The 24252-nt window shown below is 47.7% G+C and overlaps 1 protein-coding gene across 1 annotated transcript in view; it reads right to left on the bottom strand.

Annotated features, from left to right (window-relative positions):
- LOC138427654 (putative DMBT1-like protein) overlaps positions 1-24252 on the bottom strand; it is a 35184-nt gene that overhangs the window by 3697 nt on the left and 7235 nt on the right. The window contains 9 exon segments of the mRNA XM_069567428.1: positions 1750-1967; positions 3840-3993; positions 6029-6049; positions 6589-6600; positions 8300-8332; positions 8944-9277; positions 12849-13217; positions 20396-20430; positions 23548-23859. Of these exon segments, the coding sequence (XP_069423529.1) occupies positions 1750-1967; positions 3840-3993; positions 6029-6049; positions 6589-6600; positions 8300-8332; positions 8944-9277; positions 12849-13217; positions 20396-20430; positions 23548-23859 (1488 nt within the window).

Raw genomic sequence — 24252 nt, 5'->3', positions numbered from 1 at the left:
GACACCTGGGGACATTCTTCCCTTACTGTGCTCACAGGCTTGCCTTCTTTCAGTTTCTTTGACATGTCCAACTCTTTCCTCCCTGAGAGCCTGCGCATTGCTCTTCTCTCTGCCGAGAATGCCCCTTTATAGTCACTCCTCACATATGGCCTGCTCAGCAAGGCTGTCCATCCCTTTCAGTCCACGGTAGCAGCAGCTCCATCCCACGTGGCTCTCTGTTCCCAACCTTATCACCAGCCTCACATCATCTTGTTTATCTGCTTGTCTGCTGTGTCTTGATCCTCCCCCACTCACCCATACCTGCCAGACCGTAAACTGCAGGGGGGAGGGCACTGTACTGTTGGTTGCATGGGGCTGGCACACAGTAGGACCTTAGTGAATACTATTGGATGAATAAATGATGATCCTGAGTCAATGAACCATCTGGATTTCAACTCCTGGACTTTACTTAGCCTCTCCAGGGCAAAATCTCACACATGCCTTTGGAAGGTCAAATACATAAGGAATTCCCTCATTCAAAAACACCCTCCCAGCCCCCCACCCCCCAGCCTTAAAATACAAACTGGAAATTTCTACCTGAATTCCTAGCGACCTGAGTTACTGTGGCCCCACAACTGACAGATAAGTATTTTTTGGGGTGCAAACTGGACCTGGCTCTGGAATGATGAGCTATAGGGTCTATCCATTAATGAGTCCCCATAGTCAAGGCTATGGTTTTTCCAGTGGTCAAGTATGGGATGTGAGAGTTGGACTGTGAAGAAAGCTGAGTGCCAAAGAAATTGATGCTTTTGAACTGTGGTGTTGGAGAAGACTCTTGAGAATCCCTTGGACTGCAAGGAGATCAAACCAGTCCATTCTGAAGGAGATCAGTCCTAGGTGTTCACTGGAAGGAATGATGCTAAAGCTGAAACTCCAATACTTTGGCCACCTCATGCGAAGGGTTGACTCATTGGAAAAGACTCTGATGCTGGGAGGGATTGGGGGCAAGAGGAGAAGGGGACAACAGAGGATGAGATGGCTGGATGGCATCGCTGACTCAATGGACATGAGTTTGAGTGAACTCCAGGAGTTGGTGATGGACAGGGAGGCCTGGCGTGCTGAGATTCATGGGGTCAAAAAGAGTCGGACACGACTGAGCGACTGAACTGAACTGAGGCCTCTAATGTGGTGAGTCTAGGGTTCAAAAAAGGCAAGATGTAAAGTGAGCCATCTGGTGGAGGGAGGAGGATTCTTGGAAGACAGACTTTACCTTTCAGCACCCTGGACAGTAACAGGTCCAGGGTGGTGGGCTGTGATGGAGGCAGCCGTGGAGAGGAGCTGCCTGCCCGTTCACATATAGGCTGCACATGTGCTCAGTGGCTTGGTTGTGGCTGACTCTTTGCGACCCCATGGCCTTTAGCCTGCCAGGCTCCTCTGTCCGTGGGATTTTGCAGGCAAGAATACTGGAGTGGGTTGCCATTTCCTCCTCCAGGGGATCTTCCTAACTCAGGGATGGAACCTGCATCTCCTGCATAGGCAGGTGGGTTCTTTACCACTAGTGCCACCTGGGAAGCCCATCACCGCTTTATTTCAATTGCCCACGAGACCTTCTTAGTGGAAAAAGCTAGCAGTGATACAGCAGGGCCTTTCTGGCTAATTGTAGGGGAGCTTTTAAAACTGAAGCCCATGCTTCTGCTAATAGGAGAATCCCTTAAATTAGAAAACTATTATTTTTTTTTCAAGGCCAAAAGCCTACTTGAAGCTTCTTACCTGACTCTCTTCTGCCCTGGGGTATCGCATTGAACAGAGCATAAAAGCCAGTGTTGGTGATCATGGAATCACTCCGGAACACCACAGTCAGGATGTCAGAGGAGGAGAAAAACATCACAGCCGCTGAGGCACAGAACTTCCCCATGGAGAGTGAGGCGATCCTGGGGCCATCGAAGATTTCTACTGAGTCGGACGGGCATCCAAGGATATCTTCCAGTCTGGGGGAATCATAGCGGAGGCTTAGCAGCTGGTTAGGGCTTCCTAGATTTTTTTTTTTAATTGCTTACTTAGGTTTATTTTTGTTTATTTATTTTTTGGTTGGGCTATGTGACATGCTGGATCTTAGTTCCCCCAATCAGGGTTCAAATCTGTGCCCCCTGCAATGGAAGAAGATTGTTAATCACTGGGAAGTCCCAAGGCTTCCTAGATCTTAAAGCTCGAAAAGTATGACACGCACAGAATTAACTACTTGGATTATACTTTGAATCGCATATTAATACATAAAATATCAGTTAACCTTCTCAGATGCCTTATTAGCAAAACTTGTTTTATCTCTTTCTGAAGAATGTGTGAGGTTTATGGCCGCAACTCAGTAATAGAAACTTAGAAATCATACTGATTTTAGCCAATCACAACTTACACGAAACCTCGGGAGACGGTCATCCTGACTGATCAACATGTAACTGACATCACAGCCCAATTTTCCTAACTCTGTATTTCACAACATTCTTCACACCCAAATTCTTGGGGAGGAAAAACTTGATTTTGAAATAAAAACAATGTCAGCATGTGGAACAGTATTTGCACTTTGGTAATTATTCACAGGGATGTGTATGAGGGCTGATTGGTTGTTGTTGGCCCCCGCCACATGGCACATGGGATCTTATAGTTCCCCAGCCAGGGATCAAACCTGGGCCCCCTGCATTGGGAGCAGAGTCTTAACCACTGGATCACCAGGGCAGTCCTGAGGGCTGATTTTGAAGAAATGGATAACTGATAACATGATAGATTTTAGAGGTGTGGGTTCAAGCTTCTCACCTCATTATGGGCTGTATCCTTAAGGTTTCAGTTGACAAAGATAACACGTTTCTAGAATAGTCTTTGTAATAGGGCATGTCTGAGTCCATGGGCCGAGCAACAGTGGAGTGCATATGAAAGGGGGATTTTCATAGCATTTCACAGTATTGCTGTGTTTGTTGCACGGTCTGTGTCATAGTCAACAAGGAGAAGGGCTTTGCACAGACTCCCCTTAGCGTTGTACACTGGTGAAGAGCGGGGCCTTTGACATCCAATGGACCCAGAAGGTTGGCCTTTGGTGAATAACCTCTCTGAGTCTCAGCTTCTTAGTCTTTAACTGGGATGATAAGGACATCTTTATTAGGGCTATAGTGATGCTGTAATGTGACAAGGCGTACAGAATGCACAGTACAGAGCCTGAGCATGCCAAAAATGTCAGTTTTTATTTTATGAACTGACAATAAAAGAATGGCAGTGATGTAGAAGAGTCTTTTTATGTCAGAGATGAAGCATTGACTACCATCTCACTTCATTTTAAGGCGACATATAGAGGACGCAGGGCTCGTGGCTGGAGTAGTCGCCTAATGCATGTGTAGGTAAAGCTTCTTACTGCTTGCTTAAAACTCAGATTAAGAAAAAGAAAGTCTAAGAGGATAAATACTGGTACCCAGTGTACAATGAGGGCAAAGCTGAAAAGGACAATTTAAAAAAATGAATTAAAAAAAAACTCCTCATAGTAATGTTAAGTCAAATATGTGAATTAAACCACTTATTGAATTTTTCAAGGCAATATTCTTATTTAGGTAGACTCTTCTTTTAAAGGGGGCTTCCCATGTGGTGCTAGTGATAAAGAACCTGCCTGACAATGCTGGAGACCTAAGAGACACGGGTTTGATCCCTGGGTTCAGAAGACCCCCTGGAGGAGGGCTTGGCAACCCATCCCAGTATCCTTGCCCGGAGAATCCCATGGACAGAGAAGCCTGGTGGGCTATAGTCCATGGGGTCACAAAGAGTCGGACATGACTGAGGTGACTTAGCATGCATACACTTCTTCTAAAGAGTTGTTTCCTTACTTCAGAGTTGGAATCATGAGTTCTATGCGGAACTTCTTATCCACATGGATCTCCCACACACACTGGATGTCTGTTGGGTAGTTTTCCGGATACAGTGGACTGGAAAATGAGCCAGAGAGACTAGAAATGACCCCTCCACAAGAGTTCCTTTCTCCTGAAACAGCAAGAAAAAGGATGTCAGGATATGTCCCCATGGCATCACTTCTGTCATCCCACTAAGGACCTGGTGGAGTCAGGCTGTAGTCTGAATAAATAGATCTGTAGCCTAAGCATCTTCTGGGAAGGACAGCCTATTCAGTCTAATTGTGATGGGTCAGAATGCATTCGAGAAGGAAATGGCAACCCACTCCAGTATTCTTGCCTGGAGAATCCCAGGGACAGAGGAGCCTGGTGGGCTGCTGTCTATGGGGTCACACAGGGTTGGACACGACTGAAGCGACTTAGCAGCAGCAGCAGCAACAGAACGCACTGATGCGAGAGCTCCCCACCCTCCTCCCTCTGTCATCCAATGGGGAAAATATTATCTCTGTCCTGTTGACTCTTTCTAAAGTGGAAGGTCTCATTTGCTGGGAGATAGGTGGAGCTGATCAGCTTGAGGGTTTGGGAAAGAGAGGCAGAGACAGAGGTGGAGCTGTACGTGGTGGGGAAGGGGTGACTTTGAGGATCTGAGGGTCTGAGGAACTGAAGACAAAGGCAATGGGGGTGGTGTGGACTGTTCTGGGAGAGTGTGACTGGGACATCCCTTTAACTACTTTTTCACCAGTTTTTCTGGGTAGGTTGCCTTTCCTTCATCTCAATATCTACTCCGACTGGAGCTTATAGGTTTTGGACTTTAAAGAATTAAACAAGTGAAATCTAACTCTTCCATTCTGGTTGTCATATTAATATAACTATATTATTTAATATAATAAATTTATACACACACACAAACATATAAATTTGAAACAGCACACCACATGAAAAAAGCAGAAAGCTTAGAATCATCAAATTATTTTAGAGGAAATTTGAAAGCATAACATTTTATTAATCTTGCACCCAAACTATGAAGATGCTGAGCTTTCTTCTTTCTTCCCTGAGCACCTTGCAATCATCCTGGAATCTCACAGATTCCTGGTCTTTCCCACAATGGAGGATGGGAAGTGGTGAGGGACACAGGCAGCCCAGGGAGCTGGTGTGGACTGCTGTTTGTCGGTTACAAATGTCAGACTGACACTGAAACCCCCTGGGACTGGGTTTCCTGAAGCCTCTACATATTACTTTGCCAACAAAGGTCCATCTAGTCAAGGCTATGGTTTTTCCAGTGGTCATGCACGGAGGTGAGAGTTGGAATATAAAGAAAGCTGAGCGCTGAAGAATTGATGCTTTTGAACTGTGGTATTGGAGAAGACTCTTGAGAGTCCCTTGGACTGCAAGGAGATCCAACCAGTCCATCCTAAGGGAGATCAGTCCTGGGTGTTCATTGGAAGGACTGATGTTGAAGCTGAAACTCCAATACTTTGGCCACCTGATGGGAAGAGCTGACTCATTTGAAAAGACCCTGAATGCTGGGAAAGATTGAAGGCAGGAGGAGAAGGGGACGACAGAGGATGAGACATGGCTGGATGGCATCACCGACTCAATGGACATGAGTTTGGGTAAACTCCGGGAGTTGGTGATGGACAGGGAGGCCTGGTGTGCTGCAGTCCATGGGGTCACAAAGAGCTGGACACGACTGAGCGACTGAAATGAACTGAACTGCACTGCACACGGCGGGTGGTGATGGGCTGGTACCCTTCGTGGGCGCCTATTACAGGACTGTGCCCACAGGAGGCGGGCTGAGATGGGCAGATGGACTGAGCCACGTTTTCTTTGAGTCCCTTGTCCCCCTCCTGCCTACTCTGATCTGGGCAGATCCACACGCCCCTTCCCAGCTGCTGCTTTTTTAGTTAAAAAATCAGTGTTTCCAGGCATTGGCCATACTAATGCCACGCCCCTCAGCAAGGTGAGAACAGAGGGGATCCTCAGGCTGAGTCCTGGCCGCCCCACCTGATCGTGGGAGGGGCTGTGGCGGGTGTAGCTGAGGCAGCAGAGGCAGCCCCTCACCCACGCTAAGCCAGCCTTTGTGCCCTATCCAGGGCACACCGCCTAGCATTTCGTCTGATGGTTCTTTTGAAAGGGAGTAACCATGTCAGTTTAAAACAAGCAACTACCTGTTACATGATCCTGAGATGCTGTGGAAAGACCTAGAAGGGGAAAAAAAAGGGGATAATGCTGACATCAGGGGAATTAGTCTCATCTGCAAGTTAGCAAAATGTAAAGGGTTTCCTTAGAAATGTCCGTGTACTTAGGGCAAACAGAGAAAAGTGTGAAGGTGCTGACTGAATGTTCTCTACGGTCCTGGGGCAGGCTGAGGAAGGCTGCAGGTTTTCCAACATGCCTCTGGTCATGGGGTGGGGTCTGGTCCCCTCCCTGGAGCCTGGGTGGTCTCTGTGGAAGCTCTGGCCAGCAGAATATGGCAGAAGCTGCGCTGTGCCATAAGAGACTGGCAGCTTGCACTTCCTGTCTCTGGGAACACAGGCTTGCTCACGGCACCCTGAGCCAGCCTGAGCCACTCTGTAAGAAGTCTGATTCCCCTGCTGGAGAGGCCCTGTAAAGAGGCCCTGTAAAGAGGCCCTGAGACCACCTGGAGAGGAAGCAGGCCCTTGGCTGAGTCCCCACCAGGCCCCCAGGCATGAGAGTGCATCTGTCCTGGACTCTCCAGACCAGCCACTGGGTGGACCTGCTCTACACTGCGTGGAGCAGAAGGCTCTCCCAGCCAAGAACTGCCCCAGTTCCTGACCCACCAAACCATGGCTTATAATTCAGTGGTTGCTGCTTTAAACCACTACATTTTAGAGCAGCAAGAGAGGGCCAGATGGCTCCTTTCATGCAATACAGTGGCACTGGTTTAGACGCTAAGTCGTGTCTGACTCTTGCAACCCCATGGACTGTAGCCCACCAGGATCCTCTATCCATGGGATTTTTCAGGCAAGAATACTGGAGTGGGGTGCCATTTCCTACTCCAGGGGATCTTCCCGACCTAGGGATCGAACCTGAGTCTCCTGTATTGCAAGCGGATTCTTTACTGCTGAGCCATCATTCACGCAGTATGGTCTTCCCCATTTCACCATCAATCCATGTAATTTTCAGTTTAGCTGAATTACATAAATGGGAAAACTATAGATGAGGCTTAATTTGAATATCCACTGCCCTTGACCCCAGCACTGGCCCTTTAACTTTGGATGGCCTTTCTCCTCTTACTCACGACCCCAACACACAAAGCTGGTCTCCCTCCAAGAATACTCAGAACACATTCAGGTCATCTTCAGGCAGATGACCGAGTCAGATGCTCCTGTTAATGACATGTGCCCTGCGGTGTTTTCTGAGGCTGTGCACGGACAGGATTCAAAGGGTGAGAGATGGGGTTTAAAATTCCAGTTTTACTACTTTCTAACCGAGTTATCCTGGGAAGGCTTCTTGATCTTCCAGTCCTCAATTGTAGGGATTAAATAAACGAGTTTATTCAGAAACCCTAGCATCAGGCCTGCTGCTATGTAGATGCTTAGGAATGTCTGTTGCAATGAAACGAAATGCCTTTTCACTACCTTCAGCATCATTTCAGAATCATCACATCATGTGGTGTTTGACTTTTCCAATCTTCAGTTTTTATTATAGAAGAATATCATTCAATCATTAACTTAAAAAACTGTTTGAAAACAAGCAAAAGATTCCCGATATGTACTTTGGGGTCAGACTGATTAGTATCAAAGCTTAGTCCCCACATTAACTTGTTGAATGATCCTAGGAAAATCACTTAACCTCTCTGCATCTCAAATTACTCTTTCTGTAAAAGAATATTTAAAATGCATTTTTGCAGGTTTCCCCGGTGGCTCAGATGGTTAAGAATCTGCCTGCAATACAGGAGAACTGGGTTCAGTCTCCGGGTCAGGAAGATCCTCTGCAGAAGGGAATGCCTACCCATTCCAGTATTCTTGCCTGGAGAATTCCATGGACAGAGGAGCCTGGTGGGCTACAGTCCATGGGACTGCAAAGAGTCAGACATGACTGAGAGATTAACAGTTTCACTTCCTGAAGATAAAAGTAGTAGCCTGAGCTAAACATCTCCCGTTTTGTGTTAGTTTTTGCCTGGTCTTTGTGTAGTTGGGGCCAATGAACGGATGTGGTATATTAGATTGGTGGTCAAGAGCCTTGACACCTGTGGTTCAAGTCCAATGGCTACACCTTGGTACATTACTAATTTTCTGTATCTCAGTTTACCTATCTTGAAAAATGGGAATAATCAAACAACTTACTTTAAGAGGTTATTGGGCAGATTAAATAAGTTACACAGGCCCCAAAACAGTGCCTGAAAGCATTTATAAGTATTCAATGTTATTATTATTATAAAGTTGCCTGAACAACAAAAAAAAATATGGACATACCTGGAGGTGTGGGAGGAGGCAGGTCTTTTGAATCTGAATGCACAAAAAAAGACAACAGGTCACTCTCTTTAGTGAATCCAAAGTTTGGAGGAGGTAGGGTAACAAGGGGGCCGGTGGGGAGGAAGTGGGGAGGACCCTGGTCTTTTTGGGCCCAGGACTTAGAGCGCTGCTCCTGGGACATTCCAGTCAGCCTCCGGCAGGGTCCTTGGCCCCAGAGGGTGGGGTAGAGCATCTGGGTCAACTCTACCCTTCCCCGGTCACCAGGGCTGGATTACCCGTGGCCCCTCTTATGCAGGATCACCCGGATCATCTGTTAAAATGCAGATTCCAGCATCCCTTCCCAAACCTAGTTGATCACAATCTCTAGGTGTGGGGTGGGGTCCAGGATTCAGCAAGGTGGGGCTGTGGGGTGCCAGTTCACACTAACATTCAAGGCCTTCCATGTGCAACCGGGGGGTGCCCAGGGCAGGGCGTGTGCCTGAGCCCAGTGCCTGGCACACAGTGGGCACTCGTGGATTGGCTGACAACAGAATGAGCAGACGGATGGTTGGATGGGTGGTTGAAAAATTCCACCTGGGATGCATAGTTTCACTATGTCTTCAACCATAACATCTGAAATTATAGCCCGAGAGGGGAGAGGCTACCTGAGCAGATGACCCCAGCGTCCTCGTGGTGGCCACAGTTGTGCTCCGACCAGCCCGAGTGGGCACACTGGCCCAGGTAGTGCTCCACCCCAGCGCATTGCAGGTTGTCCAGGAAGATGTCTCCAGAGCCTGGGCCGAAGTGGGCCTTCCCGAGGGCGGACATGGCCCGACCACACCCCAGCTGCCGGCACACGACCTCGGCTTCGTTCAGGTCCCACAGGTCGTCGCACACGGTGCCCCAGGCCCCCCGGTGCAGGACCTCCACGCGTCCTGAGCAGCGTCCTGAGCCGCCCACCAGCCGCAGCTCCGGCCAGTCCCCTGCAGACAGAGGGGCCTGTGAGTCCCCAGGAGACCGCTGGAGGCCCACTGGCCCCAGGCCTCGGAGGCCAGCGGGACGATGCGGGTGTGCAGGGATGCCCCTGTCTTGACCGTGGGGCCTGTTCCTCACATCTCTCACGTGTGTCTGAGTTGCATGCAGACTGTGGGGCCTTCAGTCAGTGTAATGTCATTTCAACAGTGTTCGAAGTGAAACTGACTGCCTTTCATGTTAAGCTCTGATGATACAGATGCAAATCAAAGAGGTATGTCTCCTGCCTCAGGAAGCCTGCAGTCTATCTGTTAGTTAAACACAGACACAAGTTTAATACTTTCTTACACCAGTACAAGGCCGTGAAAAGAAAGACCAAGGTGCGCTCAAGAGAGTGATGGGGTGTGGCTGCAAGACTCCTCTTAAAACACTGAGGACCCGGTCAAGGACAGACTCAGGGAAATGCCTTTGAGTAAGGGGAAAACTTTGGCAAAAAGACCTTGAAGTGCCATTTCATGCCTGCACATATGTGTCTCTAACCCACACACATAGAGACATCATCACCTGTAACAATATTGAAAGGAGTATTTCCAAATAACACTTTTAAATGGCATCTTAAAGCCATGAAAATATCAGCAGCTTAGACAAAGAATGAACTGAGCCCAGCAATAAATCACAAAGAGCTGATATTCAAGTCCCATCAAAAGAAAGGCATCAGGGAAAGAGACACAGATGTGTATAACAGACTTTTGGACTGAGAGGGAGAGGGAGAGGGTGGGATGATTGGGAGAATGACATTCTAACAGGTATACTATCATGTAAGAATTGAATCGCCAGTCTATGTCTGACGCAGGATGCAGCATGCTTGGGGCTGGTGCATGGGGATGACCCAGAGAGATGTTATGGGGAGGGAGGTGGGAGGGGGGTTCATGTTTGGGAACGCATGTAAGAATTAAAGATTTTAAAATTAAAAAAAAAAAAAAGAAAGGCGTGACCTACCTGAGCTGTTAGATGAGTCTCCTGCCTCTGTTTATGTAGAGAAAAAATATGTCAGTCTTTTTCTCAAATCCTGACTTTTATAACCAACAGCAAAGATTTTCCTTACATCCTTATAAATGATTATTCATCTGATATGGGAAAAAATGAGTCCCTGTAAATATCACAGTATTGGGAGAAACAGATTCAGCTATAGACATAGGAGGTTTCTTGCTGGTTGTGGGTTGGTTACTGTGTTATAAGAAAATGATCAGATGGATGTGCACATTTGGATGATATGACCTAGACTCCTGATTTTGAGGCAGATGAGTTTCACACTGGGGGCATCTCATGGTAGCTCAGATGGTAAATAATCTGCCTTCAGTTCAGGAGACATGGGTTCAATCCATGGGTCGGGAAGATTCCCTGGAGAAGGGAATGGCAACCCACTCCAGTATCCTTGCTTAGAGAATCCCATGGACAGAGGAACCTGGCAGGCTACAGTCCACAGGATCACAAAGAGTCGAACACAGCTGAGCGCCTAACACTCCACACTTCAGATTTGGACAGTCATTCCCCAGGGCATTGAACCTTAGGAATAAAAACACCCCATGAGGCTGTGACTGGGTTGGACGTGCCACAGATAATAAGACACCTCCAAGTAAGCAGATGGGTGAGTGAACGCTCCAGCAAACAAGACAGTGTTTTAAAATATGCGCCTCCTAGGACTTGCCTGGTGGTCCAGTGGCTAAGACTCCACGCTCCCAGTGCAAGGGGCCAGGTTCAATTCTTAGCCAGGGAACTAGATCCCACATTCTGCAACTGAGAGTTTGCATGCCATGTCTAAAGATCCAGCACATTCCAAGGAAGACTTCAGACCCCTAGTGCCATGACTAAGACCTGGCACAGTCAAATAAATACAAATAATTTAAAAAAAGATGTGCCCCCAATTAAACCACCGGATGCAAAGAGCTGACTCATTGGAAAAGCCCCGCTGCTGGGGAAGACTGAAGGCAAAAAGAGAAGAGGGCAGCAGAGGATGAGATGGTTAGACAGCACTACTGACTCAGTGGACATGAATTCGGGAGAGTGAAGGACAGGGAAGCCTGGCGTGCTGCAGTCCACGGGGTTGCAAAGAATCGTACATGACTCAGTGACGGAACGACAACAACCAGTTAAAAGTCCCAGACACCAACTCCGTCTCATGGGGCATGTCTATGAACAACTCCGTCTCATGGGGCATGTCTATGAACAAGGGCTCTTTCAAGTTCTAGTTACCAAATCTCTCGAATCACACCGGGTATTACAGCTGCTGGTTTACAGAGATTATCTCGCTATTGGAAAGGGCTATTACTAGACCTTCCAGAGGTGATTAACTCACTTCTAGCTGTTCACACCTAAAGATATATATATATATATATTTTTTTTTAATGTGGACCATTTTTTAAGTCTTTATTGAATTTGTTACAATATCGCTTCTGTTTTATGTGTTGTTTTTTTGGCCACAAGGCATGTGGGATCGGAGCTCCCTCACTAGGGATTGAACCCTCCCCGTTTGACCTGGAAGGTGAAGTCTTAACCTCTAGACCGCTGTGGGAGTCTCTATCCCAAAGTACTTTGAAAAGCTGTCACAAGGCAATTAAAATCAGCCATTTTAGTTTACTGATTCTCTGGTGTTAGACGACTGAGTGAGGAAAATGGTGTAAAAACTGCCCAAAATGCAGCCCTTTGTCAGGTACTGATACTCTGCAGGTGCTATCCAAAAGACAGCTTGAAGGAGCCCTTTCAGCAATCCTGCCAGAAAGCAAGCAGTCTCCTCATTTTACAGATGAAGAAACTGAGGCTTCAAGAACTTAAAAGTTGCTCAGATGCTGTCTGAGTGTCATCACCAGCTCAGAGATCCAGACTCAAGTCTGCCCAGCTCTGCAGTCTTCCTTAGACTTACCACATTGGCTGCCCCTTTAAACAAAGACCTTTACAAATACTCCTTAAAAATCCCCATAATTAATCATGTTTTTTTCATATGTCTGTATGCAGTAAGGTACACGTTCCTTTGGTAATTCTTACCCTCAAATTAGAAAATTTTAAGATTTTATTCTGGGAATCAGTTAAAATCTTATTTGTTCAACCAACTTAGAAGGGATAAGTGAAGTGAAGTGAAGTCGTTTAGTTGTGTCCAACACTTTGCGACCCCATGGACTATATAGTCCATGGAATTCTCCAGGCCAGAATACTGGAGTGAGTAGCTGTTCCCTTCTCCAGGGTATCTTCCCAACCCAGGGATCCAACCCAGGTCTCCTGCATTGCAGGTAGATTCTTTACCAGCTGAGCCACAGGGAAGCCCTAAAGGGATAAAGCAAACATCAAATGCTATATGTTTGAGGATCTTGTCTTCAACCCTGGTGGTGGCGGTTTAGTTTCTAAGTCCTGTCCAACTCTTGCAACCCCATGGACTGTGGCCTCCAGGTCCATGGGATTTCCCGGGCAGGAATACTGGAGTGGGTTGCTGGCTCCTTCTCCAGGAGACTGTCCCAACCCAGGGATTGATCCTGCATCTCGTGCTTGGCAGGCAGGTTCTTAAGCACAGAGCCACCAGGGAAGCCCGTCTTTGTCCCTGGCTGACTCTGAATTCTATCAGGGTGGTCCTGAGGCACTTGGGTGGTGACCGGCGGGAGGAGGAGAGGCTACCTGAGCAGATGACCCCAGCGTCCTCGTGGTGGCCACAGTTGTGCTCCGACCAGCCCGAGTGGGCACACTGGCCCAGGTAGCGCTCCGCCCCGGCGCATTGCAGGTTATCCAGGAAGATGTCTCCAGAGCCCGGGCCGAAGTGGGCCTTCCCGAGGGCGGACACGGCCCGACCACACCCCAGCTGCCGGCACACGACCTCGGCTTCGTTCAGGTCCCACAGGTCGTCGCACACGGTGCCCCAGGCCCCCCGGTGCAGGACCTCCACGCGTCCTGAGCAGCGTCCTGAGCCGCCCACCAGCCGCAGCTCCGGCCAGTCCCCTGCAGACAGAGACTGGGTGAGCCTAGCCTCCTGGGCACATGCTCACTCCTCTGAGGCTAGCTGAGCTCCTCACCCCACACGACTGCTCGGGATGGAGAACTCAGTAAAAGGTCAGTCAACTAGTCATGAAAGTAAAAAAAAAAATGTCATTAAAGTGACACTAAAGTCACTAAAACTGTCAAAACAACATTTAGCCTGAAACATGCATTAAATGAACATCTATTGGGCCAGAGCTATATGCCAACCTGTGTTGGCTAAATGCAGAAAAACAGAATAACTTGCGCAGGGATTTGTGATTTTTCTGAAGTGCTTTTGTGTGTGTATATGTGTTTGTGTGTCCAGCTACAACTTCATAGTAACTCAGGAAGATAAGCCACTTTTATCTCTGAGGACACTGATGGCTGGAGAAGCAAAGTGCACGCATGCATGCTAAGTTGCTTCTGTCGTGTCCCGCTCTTTGTGACACCATGGACTACAGCCTGTCTGGCTTCTCTGTCCATGGGATTTTCCAGATGAGGAGACTGGAGTGGGTTGCCGTTTCCTTCTCCAGGGGATCCTCCTGATCCAGAGATCAAACCTGCAGCTCCTACGGCTCCTGCTTTGCAGGCAGATTCTTTACGGGTAAGCCACTGAGGAAGCCCAGAGAAGCAAAGTGACTTAGCCTAAATCCCATGTCCGGTCAGTAGCTGATCGCAACTCGTTCTCCTGATTCCGAAGTTCACTATTTTTCTTCTCTCTGCTATTCTAGCTCACTGCCCCTGGAATGCGTCTGGCACTCTACTCACTTGGAATAAGTGTATTAGTGATACAGGTGTGAGGATAACAATGAGCAGGACAGGCCGTAAAAAGAAACGGCAGAAACCCACTGGAGGGTGCTTATAAGTTCCTTGGACTTTGATGACTCCGAAAAGTGCTGAAAAAATGAATTCTGCTCATCCTAGGATCCTAGAGCCAAAAGATCCCAAGAGCTGTGAATGGCCCTGCAAAGTCTGCACAGGGTCAGCCGGCAAATATTTGCAAGTAGACGAACCACTTGCAGTCGGTCCAGCCTCTGCCTACGAAGCAGCTATAGATGAAGACATAAACACAGCCACCCAGAGGCAAGGACAATGGGTGTGTGCGTGTGTTCCATGGCTTACCTGGTCTTGCTGTTACCATTCTGTGTGTTGCTGTTGGGATCGCTGTGGATACAAGAAGACACCCTTGAGTAAAACGGGAGGATGCAGACAAGTCTGAGTTTAGTCTCCACTAAATGCCAAAATTCTGGCTGATTCATTTTTCCTATCGTCCATATACTCTGTGACCTCCGAAGCAAATTCTCCTTACAGGTGAGTCTCGATGTCGGCAGGGCTGTGAGATCCAGCGGAAGTGATATTCCCTCCTCTGCCCAGCCATGGAAATCTGGCATTTACATTGTGCCATTTTGTGTTAAAATACATTCGCCATCAGGGCTCTTCTGGGGAAAACAGCTCTTTCTTCTGTAAGCTTCTGCTTTAGGTTTTTGTTATTAACTTTCCCTGCACGTGGAGTGTCTGATTAGACGCCTTTCATTGTCTTTGATAAAAACAAGGAATTAAGGAAATCAAGTGGATAATTTATCAATATACAGTACCCAGTGGTTAATGTGTGTAACTTAGTTCTACTAACTGTCTTCATACTTGCGTAACTTGTGTAGACAGACTCTCTCAAATAAGGTGGATTTATAAAGGAAATTAGGCAACATGTATAAGAGAGGGCAGACTATGACAGTAAAATCACCAGGAGCAGGGACAAGGGAATAAACACGAACATGGAATGAAGATTCAATAATGCCAGGAAAGGTGACTCACTGATTAGATGTGGGGTCTGTGAAACAGCGTCTGCAAATACAAGAGGATCATCATCAGCAATTGTTAAATGCCAATCCCAGTGACTTCCCCTGGCCCACCTTGTGCCCCAGAGTATCTCCTTTGTGTTTAACAGCATGTTCCCCGAGCTCACTCAGTGAGACCCCCTGGCACTTGCTAAGATTACAGAGATTTATGAGCAGCTTCCTGGACACAGAGGATGCTGGAACTCTTCACCAGTTCAGACTCTTTCCTCTTTGTGGTAAACAGTACAGGACCCATCGCAGCATGTCCTCGGGACAACTCCTCTGTCCACGGGATTCTCCAGGCAAGAATGCTGGAGTGAGTGGCCGTGCCCTTCTCCAGGGGATCTTCCCGACCCAGGGACTGAACTCTCATCTCTTACATCTTCTGCACTGGCAGGTGGGTTCTTTACCACTAGCGCCACCATGCTTTATTTGTCCTTGAATTATGCCATGTGTTTGTCTTGAAGTCCTTCTAGGTTGTACATGAGACTCCCTTAGGCTGGGATCACACCTTCTTCTGTAGACACCCACCTAGTACTCACAGTAACTTCAGCAGTGGCTTCCTAGTGGGCTGCCTGCCATCAGATGGTTACATGAGAAAGAACAGCCCGTGATGAGGCTGCCAATTACTGAGTGTTTATCACGTGCATCACTGTGCAGAGGGCTCTACTTGGCATCTTTTCCGGGAACGCTCACAGCAAACCTAAGAAGTAAGGCTCTCTTCTCCCCGTTACACAGGGACAGGACCAAGGCATGGAGAGGCTGAGTCTCTTGCCCAAAATCCCAGAGTCCCTAGACAGACAGCCCAGCTCCAGATCGTTTTCCCTTAACCACCCTTTCTTACCTTTGGCTTCAGAGTAATAATATGCTGCAAAGTTTTTCCCTATGTTGTTGCAGCTTCGGTAGTACACGAGCGTCAGTGAGCTGGAGGATGACGAGTAGGTGAGATAGGTTCCAGAGCAGGTCTTCCCCAGGGACTTTGCTGAGGATGGAGGGCCGTCCAGGATTTCAAAATACTCATTGGTGCAGTCTAAGCTGGGGAAGCAAGCACCATGGGAGCTTTAGTCTCTCCCTCAGCAGATCTCAGAGGTCTGCTGTGAGGCAGACTATTCTGCTGCTATCAAGAGGCTGGGGCAAGATCAAAAGGCTGTCATCATTCGAACATAGTGTGCGTGTGTGTGTGTGTGTGTATGTGTGTGTGTGTATGTGTGTGTGTGTATGTGAAGTCCCTCAGTCATGTCCGACTCTTTGCCACCCCATGAACTGTAGCCTGCCAGGCTTCTCTGTCCACGGAATTCTCCTGGCAAGAACACTGGAGTGGGTGGCCATTCCCTTTTCCAGGGGATCTTCCCAACCCAGGGATCGAGCCCAGGTCTTCTGCACTGCAGGCAGATTCTTTACTGCCTGAGTCACCAGGGTGGGCCCAAACATAGTAGATTCCTTTTACCCCATTTTTTCTGAGAGCCATTACCCTTGGGAATGGGATTTTAACTAGAAGAGGGGAGAGAAGCCTGGAATCGTAGGTATAACCCTGATGAGGCCTTGAGTACCCTGAGGCCACAGGTACCTTGAAACCTGGGCCCAAGGGCAGGGCCAGCCAGTGGGCAGCCACTAGGACATGGCTCCAGGGTCCAAACAACCTGCGTCCGGGCTTTCAGCAGCCGGCCTGCCTGAGAGGGAGGTGCACTACCAAATCGGCTCAGCCGGCTTTGTGGAAGTCATCTGATTTTGTTGTTCCTTATTGTGAAGTTTTGTACAGAACGCAGGAATCAAAAAACCGTTTTCACATCTCAGCCTGATGAGATGTCTCTTCCAAGTCATATTTTGATGAAGCAAAAGTCGAGAGCAATAAATAATTTTTTTCTGAAGGTTAGTTTCCATAAACATTCACCTATGAATGATAACAACCTTGACAGTTTACAATATTAAAACTTAAATTTTCCTGTTTTATTAGGTCTGAGGGTTCCATGGAATCTGTATCTTCAACCATCAAGCTGAAATACATACACTCATACTATCAAGCTTTCTTTCTCACACCCCGTCACACACACACACATACCCCTATACAAAGTATACAAGGTGAATTTCATTATAACTACAAATTCATGGGCACAAAAATCAATCATATTCTAACAAACATGTGGAAATCAAAATTATAAAACAGTATTATCTACAATCACTCCAAAAAGAAAAAAGGAACACCAACATATACATTTAACAACACATGTACAAGACCTGCTTGCTAAAAACGGTTTTTGCTAAAAAATTTTTGCTAATACAAAAATTAATGGATATCCCTGATGCAAAGAGCCAACTCATTAGAAAAGACCCTGATACTGGGAAAGACTGAAGACAGGAGAATAAGGGGATGACAGAGGATGAAATGGCTGGATGGCCTCACCAACTCAGTGGACATGAGTTTGAGCAAGCTCCAGGAGTTGGTGACAGACAGGGAAGCCTGCAGTCCATGGGGTCGCAAAGAGACAGACATAATTGAACAAAAACAGCAAAAATACAAAAAATCACGGCAAATGCTGGCTAGGATATGGAGAAATTATATCTGTCATATGTTGTTGGAAGGAATGCAAAATGGCAGTCACTCTGGAAAATAGTTTGACATGTTCTTTAATGTACATACTACACTACTTAGCAGTTGATTCTCAATCATCAATCCCAGAGAAATGAAAACTTAAGTTCATTCAAAAACCTGTGTATGAGTGCTCACAGAAGCTTTAGATATAATAGAGGGGCTGGGAACAGCCTGAACGTCCTTCACTGGAAGAAATGGTTATACAAACTCTGGTTTCCACACAATGGAACCCTTCTCAGCAATGACAAGATACAAACTCTTGATACAGACAACAGCCTGGATGGAGCTCAAGGGCCTTAAGCAGAGTGAGAAAAGTGAATCTCAAAAGAATACTGTATGACTCCATAGACTGAAGGGTCTCAAAATGTCAAACCTACGTAGAACTGGAGAATAGTTTGATGGCTGCCAGGGCAGGGGTGGCTGTAAACACGCAGGACAAAGTAGTTACCCCCTTGTGGTCGGCAAACACACACTCTGCTTCTAGATCATGGGTCCCTGATCTCCAACACCTAATGCTTAATGATCTGACGTGGTGTTACATAATAATAAAAATAAAGTACACAATAAATAAAATGCATGTGAATCATTCTGAAACCATCCCACGCCATCTGTGGAAAAACTGTCTTCTATGAAGCTGATCCCTCATGCTCAAAAGGTAGGGGATCGCTGCTCTAGATTGTAGTGGTGGTCTCATGGACCTATGCATGCGTGCGAGTGTGCTAAGTCACTTTAGTTGTGTCTGACACTTTGCGACACTGTGGAATGTAGCCCGCCAGGCTCCTCTGTCTATGGGATTCTCCAGGCAAAAATACTGCAGTGGCTTGCCAGACCGTCCTCCAGGGGATCTTCCCGACTCAGGGACTGATCCCACGTCTCCTGCGGTTCCTGCACTGCCAGCAGATTCTTTACTGCTGAGCCACGGGGGAAACCCAGAGGACCTAGACATGGACATGGACATGGGATACAACTGCACAGAACTACACACACACGTAAGTGCACGTGAAAAACGGTGAAAACTGATATGTCTATATTCCAGCTAACAGCATTATACTAATATCAGATTTGTGTTTTTGATACTATTCTACAGGTATATAAGATGTCACCAATGGAGAAAGAAGCGTGAAGGGGACATGGAACTCTGTTATTTTTCTAGCTTCTTATGTGTTTGTTCAGTTCAGTCACTCCAGTCGTGTCCGACTCTTTGTGACCCCATGAATCGCAGCACACCAGGCCTCCCTGTCCATTACCAACTCCCGGAGTTCACCCAAACTCGTGTGCATCAAGTCGGTGATTCCATCCAGCCATCTCATCCTCTGTTGTCCCCTTCTTCTCCTGCCCCAAATCCCTCCCAGCATCAGTCTTTTCCAATGAATCAACTCTTCACATGAGGTAGCCAAAGTATTGGAGTTTCAGCCTCAGCATCAGTCCTTCCAATAAACACCCAGGAGTGGTCTCTTTTAGGATGGACTGGTTGGATCTCCTTGCAGTCCAAGGGACTCTCAAGAGTCTTTTCCAACGGTTAGTTCAAAATAGAAACTTAAAAAGAAAGACTCTTTTAATTACAGGAATCAACCAAAGAAATAAATGCTTGGGATCTTACACCACATGGTGCAGTTAAGGAAAGTCCTTCTGACTTACTTAAGGTATGGAAATGCCAGTCGTATGTGGTCAGATGCGTTGGCTCTGATTTCCCACACACACGTTATGTTGTCATGCATTTCGTTCCGAGGGGGATTCCTGATGGCTCCAGATGAGTTAGTAATGATTCTGCCACACTGAGATTTTCCTAAAAGCAGAGAGATATTTCAGAATTTCAGTTTTTTTCATTGTTCAGTTCACTATAGTTGACATTCTTTTTTCTTTCATTTTTTTTTTCCCCTTGAAAGGTTTCATGGGTCATTGCTTTGTTGGGTACATCGTAGGATGTAGCAGAGGTATAAACCAGTCAAAAAATTCTTGTAAACTTAGGAATTAGGACATGACATTAGGTCTGAAGTTTGCAGTATCTCTTGATCCAAGAGAATTTTGCCTCTGACATGTGCGTTCTGGGTAGGGCAGTTATCCAGAATCTGCCTGAACCTTTCCCTTGGTTACTCCCCAGTGCTGGGGAAACGGAGCAGGACTCTATGGTCCTTGCCTGCCCATCCCCCATGTACTCCGCCTGCCTTTTGTCTGCGGAAAAGCTTTAGCCAAAGACTAAGTTTAATCAGAGAAGGGAGAACTTGCAGAAACAAAGGAGACCAGTCAAAGGAGAGCAATTCATAGCAATGCAGTCAGTGAGCAAAGCCACAGACCTTTAGTTCCTCCTCAAGGGCTGCAGGTAATATTCTGAGCCCTATCCTGTGAGCTGTCTTATAGATACTGAAACCCCCACCAGGTGGAGAGGTTAACTATGTGATGAGCAGAGTGTACCCATGACAGAAGCTGCCGCAGTTCTGAGAACTGGCCTCAGAGGAAACGGAAACAAACTGACCCCCGAAACTGAAAATTAACTGTACCTAATTAATTTGTCCAGTTCATCTAGTCAAGGCTATGGTTTTTTCCAGTAGTCATGTATGGATGTGAGAGTTGGACTTTAAAGAAAGCTGAGCACCAAAGAATTGATGCTTTTGAACTGTGGTGCTGGAGAAGACTCTTGAGAGTCCCTCTGGAGAGTCCCTGCAAGGAGATCCAACCAGTCCATCCAAAAGGAGATCAGTCCTGGGTGTTCATTCGAAGGACTGATGTTGAAGCTGAAACTCCAACACTTTGGCTACCTGATGAGCAGAACTGACTTATTGGAAAAGACCCTGATGCTGGGAAAGATTGAAAGCACAAGCAGAAGGGGATGACAGAGGATGAGATGGTTGGATGGCATCACTGACTCAATGGACACGAATTGAGTAAACTCCAGGAGTTGCTGATGGACAGGGAGGCCTGGAGTGCTGCAGTCGATGGGGTCACAAAGAGTCGGACACGACTGAGCCACTGAACTGAACTGAACTGAATTAATTTGTAACTGTATCAAGATGACGCTGTGTTGCTTCTGCATGTAGCCCCCTCCCTCAGCCTATAAAAGCTCTTGCCCCCCTGAATGTCGGGGAAAGGGGAGTCAGCCTTTGGACAGTGCCACTCCCCCAGTCCCCAACTGCCGGCATCCAAGATAAGGCAAACTTTCCTTTCCACCAACTTTGTCTTTCTTGGCTTCTGAGCAGTAAGCAGCCAGACCCCAGTTTCGGTTACACTGTGTCCTACATCCTATAGCTTTGATTTTTATCATGTCATCAGTAATAATGAATAAACTATTTTATTTTCACAATTAAGGTCAAGCTCACGTGGAGCTTCTATATATGAAGATGGCAGTGTTCTACCCACTAGCACTTGTAATTGATTGAAATTAGACCACTGAAAATCCACTAAGCGGAAAGAAGTTGCCCTGAGTCATCCAGCCTCTCCAACTCTGACTTTTTTCTGTGTTCATCTGTCCACTCACTGTCCATTTGATTCTCCACCTGCTTGTCTGTTTGTCTATCCATCTGTCCACTATTTAGTTCAAAATGAAAGGTGGCAGCTGCAGCAGCAGCTTTCTCCATCAGATTACCTGGTTGTATAAGAAGCAGACCTACACTCAGCTGGCTCCTCCCAGAAGGACCAGCCAGGCCCTCCAGGCATTACGTTATTCTAACCCTTCAACTCCAGGTGGTGCTAAGAAAAGCTTATCCTGAGCTTCTGAAAGCCCAGGATACTGGCCAAACCAGAGAAACCAAAAAAGGAAGATGAAAAAGAAAGAACAGAGAAGGACAGAGTCAGAGAAGGAGAGAGGGCAGAGAAGGTGCCCACTGTGGTGAAAGCCCTCTGAAATGATGCCCTGGGGCAGTGCCCTGGCAATGTGGCTGTGCTGATGGCCCCATGTCTGTAATGCATGTGTGGTGTCCATGCTGGGAGGCTGGCCACACTTGATCATTTGGACTACCTTCTTGAACTAATAGAAATGGAACTGGAACCTTCATTATTGGACAAGTCACTCAGAATGCAGGCTCAGAGGGGTGACTTAGACAGGGCAGTAGTATTTTGCTCAATTTCCTCGAAAAATCACTTTAGGGCCTGAGCTAGATGACGATGATCAGGGCAGCCAAGAACAACCTGGTCTCACCTGCAGCCTCCGTCTCCGCCATGACATCCAAAGGGGGACCTGTCAAACACAAAGGACGTCATCAAACACAATGGGGCCATCGGCTGGCACCGAGGGTGACACAAACCACAAGGAGCAGCCAAGGAGCCGGGAAGAGACACATCATCAGGGCCCCTCCCCGAGCTCCTGAGCCAGTCTCTGGGGGTGAAGCAGAGCATGCAGGGGGTGGTCACGTGCAGGAGGGAAGACGCACTGATCCAGATCTTTCAGACTTGGATGCATTCATTCTCTTGTCATGTTATCCTAGCGCTTTATCTCCAAGAGGTGCTAAGAAAAGCTTAATGGAGCTTCTGAAAGCCCAAGATACCAGCCCAAGAGGAGAGGGACAAAACAAACGAAAAAAGGAAGATGAAAAAGAAAGGACAGAGAAGGATACGGAGAAGCGGAGAATGTAAATGAGATATTTTTTAATTGGGGAATTTGAGAAAACTAAAGATGGGACATTCTGGCTCCTGTGGCCAATTTCCGTGACCCCAGTGTGGGGAGTTATGAGGCTTCAATGCAAGTACAGGAAGAGGCACTGACTGACTGCTTCCTTTGACCTGTGCTGCTCAGAGACGGTGGGTCAGGACCTAAGGTCACTGTGGCTCCTTGCTGTCCCCAACATCTCTCTAGCCAGCAACACCTGGCCTAGAACTTCCTATTGGAGACTCTCTCTGAGGACTAATCCATTCCCACCTCCTGAGGCTGACAGTCCAGGAGGGGATGTGACTGAAGTTTCATCAGACCTTGTCCACTCAGCTCTGGTCATGACTCACCCTTTGGCCAGGAGCTGGCCAAGGGCAAGGCATTAAGGGACTGGAGGTTTGATGAAGGAGAAGGGGCACAGGTGTGGAAAACTCAGTACTGATGCTGAGAGCAGGTGGGAAAACCAACAACAAGGAAGCAGTGTGGGGTCAAAATGCCCAGCATCAGAGAGAGAGCCAAGGAGAGGGTAGAAATTAAACTGAGCCTTGACTTGGGCCAAGTCTGGCCCATCAGCCTTCTGCTGCCCATGGGTAGAAAGTGTCCATAACTGCCTCTCTCATCTCAACCACTCCCGACTCGCATCTCACTGCCAGCCCCTCACAACCCCAAAGCGCTGTGCAGAAGTTTAAGAAATTTTGAATCTGCTTCCTGAGCGTGAAATGCACAGTGAATTGAAGAGGTAGAAGGTGAGTTGGGACCAAATGACTTCCAAGGGCTCTTCCTCTCTCCCAGTGGACAGTCAGCGACTCCACATCTCTAGCCGCTCTATGGGCTTAGAGTACAGAACCCATTCAATTTCCTGCAGAATTGCCCCCCACCAGGTTTTGAGAAATCGCACATGTGAACACCACCTTCCCCACCTGGTAGCAAGGCCACTGAGTATTCAGCATCTGTAAGTGGGAGAGATGAAAACATCTGCTGTCAGTGAAAAACATCCTGCTTTCTTTTCTTTTCTTTTCTCAAAATTTGGGCTGCACTGGTTCTTTGTTGCAGGCTGTCTAATCACAGTCCTCAGGCTTAGTTGCTCTGTGGCCTGTGGGATCTTAGCTCCCCAACCTGGGATCGAACCCAAGTTCCCCACACTGGAAGGAGCATTTTTAACCACTGCACTGCCAGGGAAGTTCCTGTCCTGCTTTACTCTCAACTGTGATTTTCTTACACTGTCCCTAGGAAAGGACTTTCTCGAAAGGGCCCAGCTGGGCTCTGCCTGGGAAGGGAGTGGGGTTACCTGAACAGACCACGCCAGCATCCTCCCCGTGCCCGCAGTTGTGGGCAAACCAGCCAGTGTGGGAGCACTCGTCCAGGCGCTCTTCATGCCCCTTGCACTGCATGTTGTCCAGGAGGATCTTCCCGGAACCTTCCCCAAAGTGGGCCTCGCCCGGGGCCTCCATGGCCCAGCCGCAGCCCAGCTGCCGGCAGACAACGTTTGCTTCCGGCAGGTCCCAGAGGTCGTCACACACTGTTCCCCAGGCACCCTGGTAGAAAACCTCCACGCGGCCGGTGCAGCTCCCGTGGCCGCCCGCCAGCCGCACGGGGGCCCAGCCTCCTGGGGGAGGAAAGGGGTCTCAGGGTGCTGGCCACTCCCTCTGCCTGTTGAGGACCAGACTGCCCTCTGCCACCTTCGCTCTCCTTTCTTTCCGTGGCTTTGTACCCACACCCTTCATGCTGCCACGAGGGTCCCTTGCCAATGTGCATTTCTAAGGCGTCTGATGACATCCATCTTTAAAGGCCTGACACTGAATCCTAAGTCGTATTTGCAGGAAGCGGACCCCGATCAGATGAAAACTGCTGACTGCAAGCATGTAGACTTCAGATCAATTGAAACCAGAATGTTGATGAAGCTCAAAATTTCACTTTGATGCCAACCAATCTGAGAACTGATGCCAAGCTAATCACACCCAGGTTAAGACTGTTCACCTTCTAGCCTCGCTCTCTGCAC

The sequence above is a fragment of the Ovis canadensis genome, chromosome 22, assembly GCF_042477335.2.
Source record: "Ovis canadensis isolate MfBH-ARS-UI-01 breed Bighorn chromosome 22, ARS-UI_OviCan_v2, whole genome shotgun sequence".
Taxonomy (NCBI): Eukaryota; Metazoa; Chordata; class Mammalia; order Artiodactyla; family Bovidae; genus Ovis; species Ovis canadensis.
This window is presented reverse-complemented; position numbering and strand designations above follow the sequence as displayed.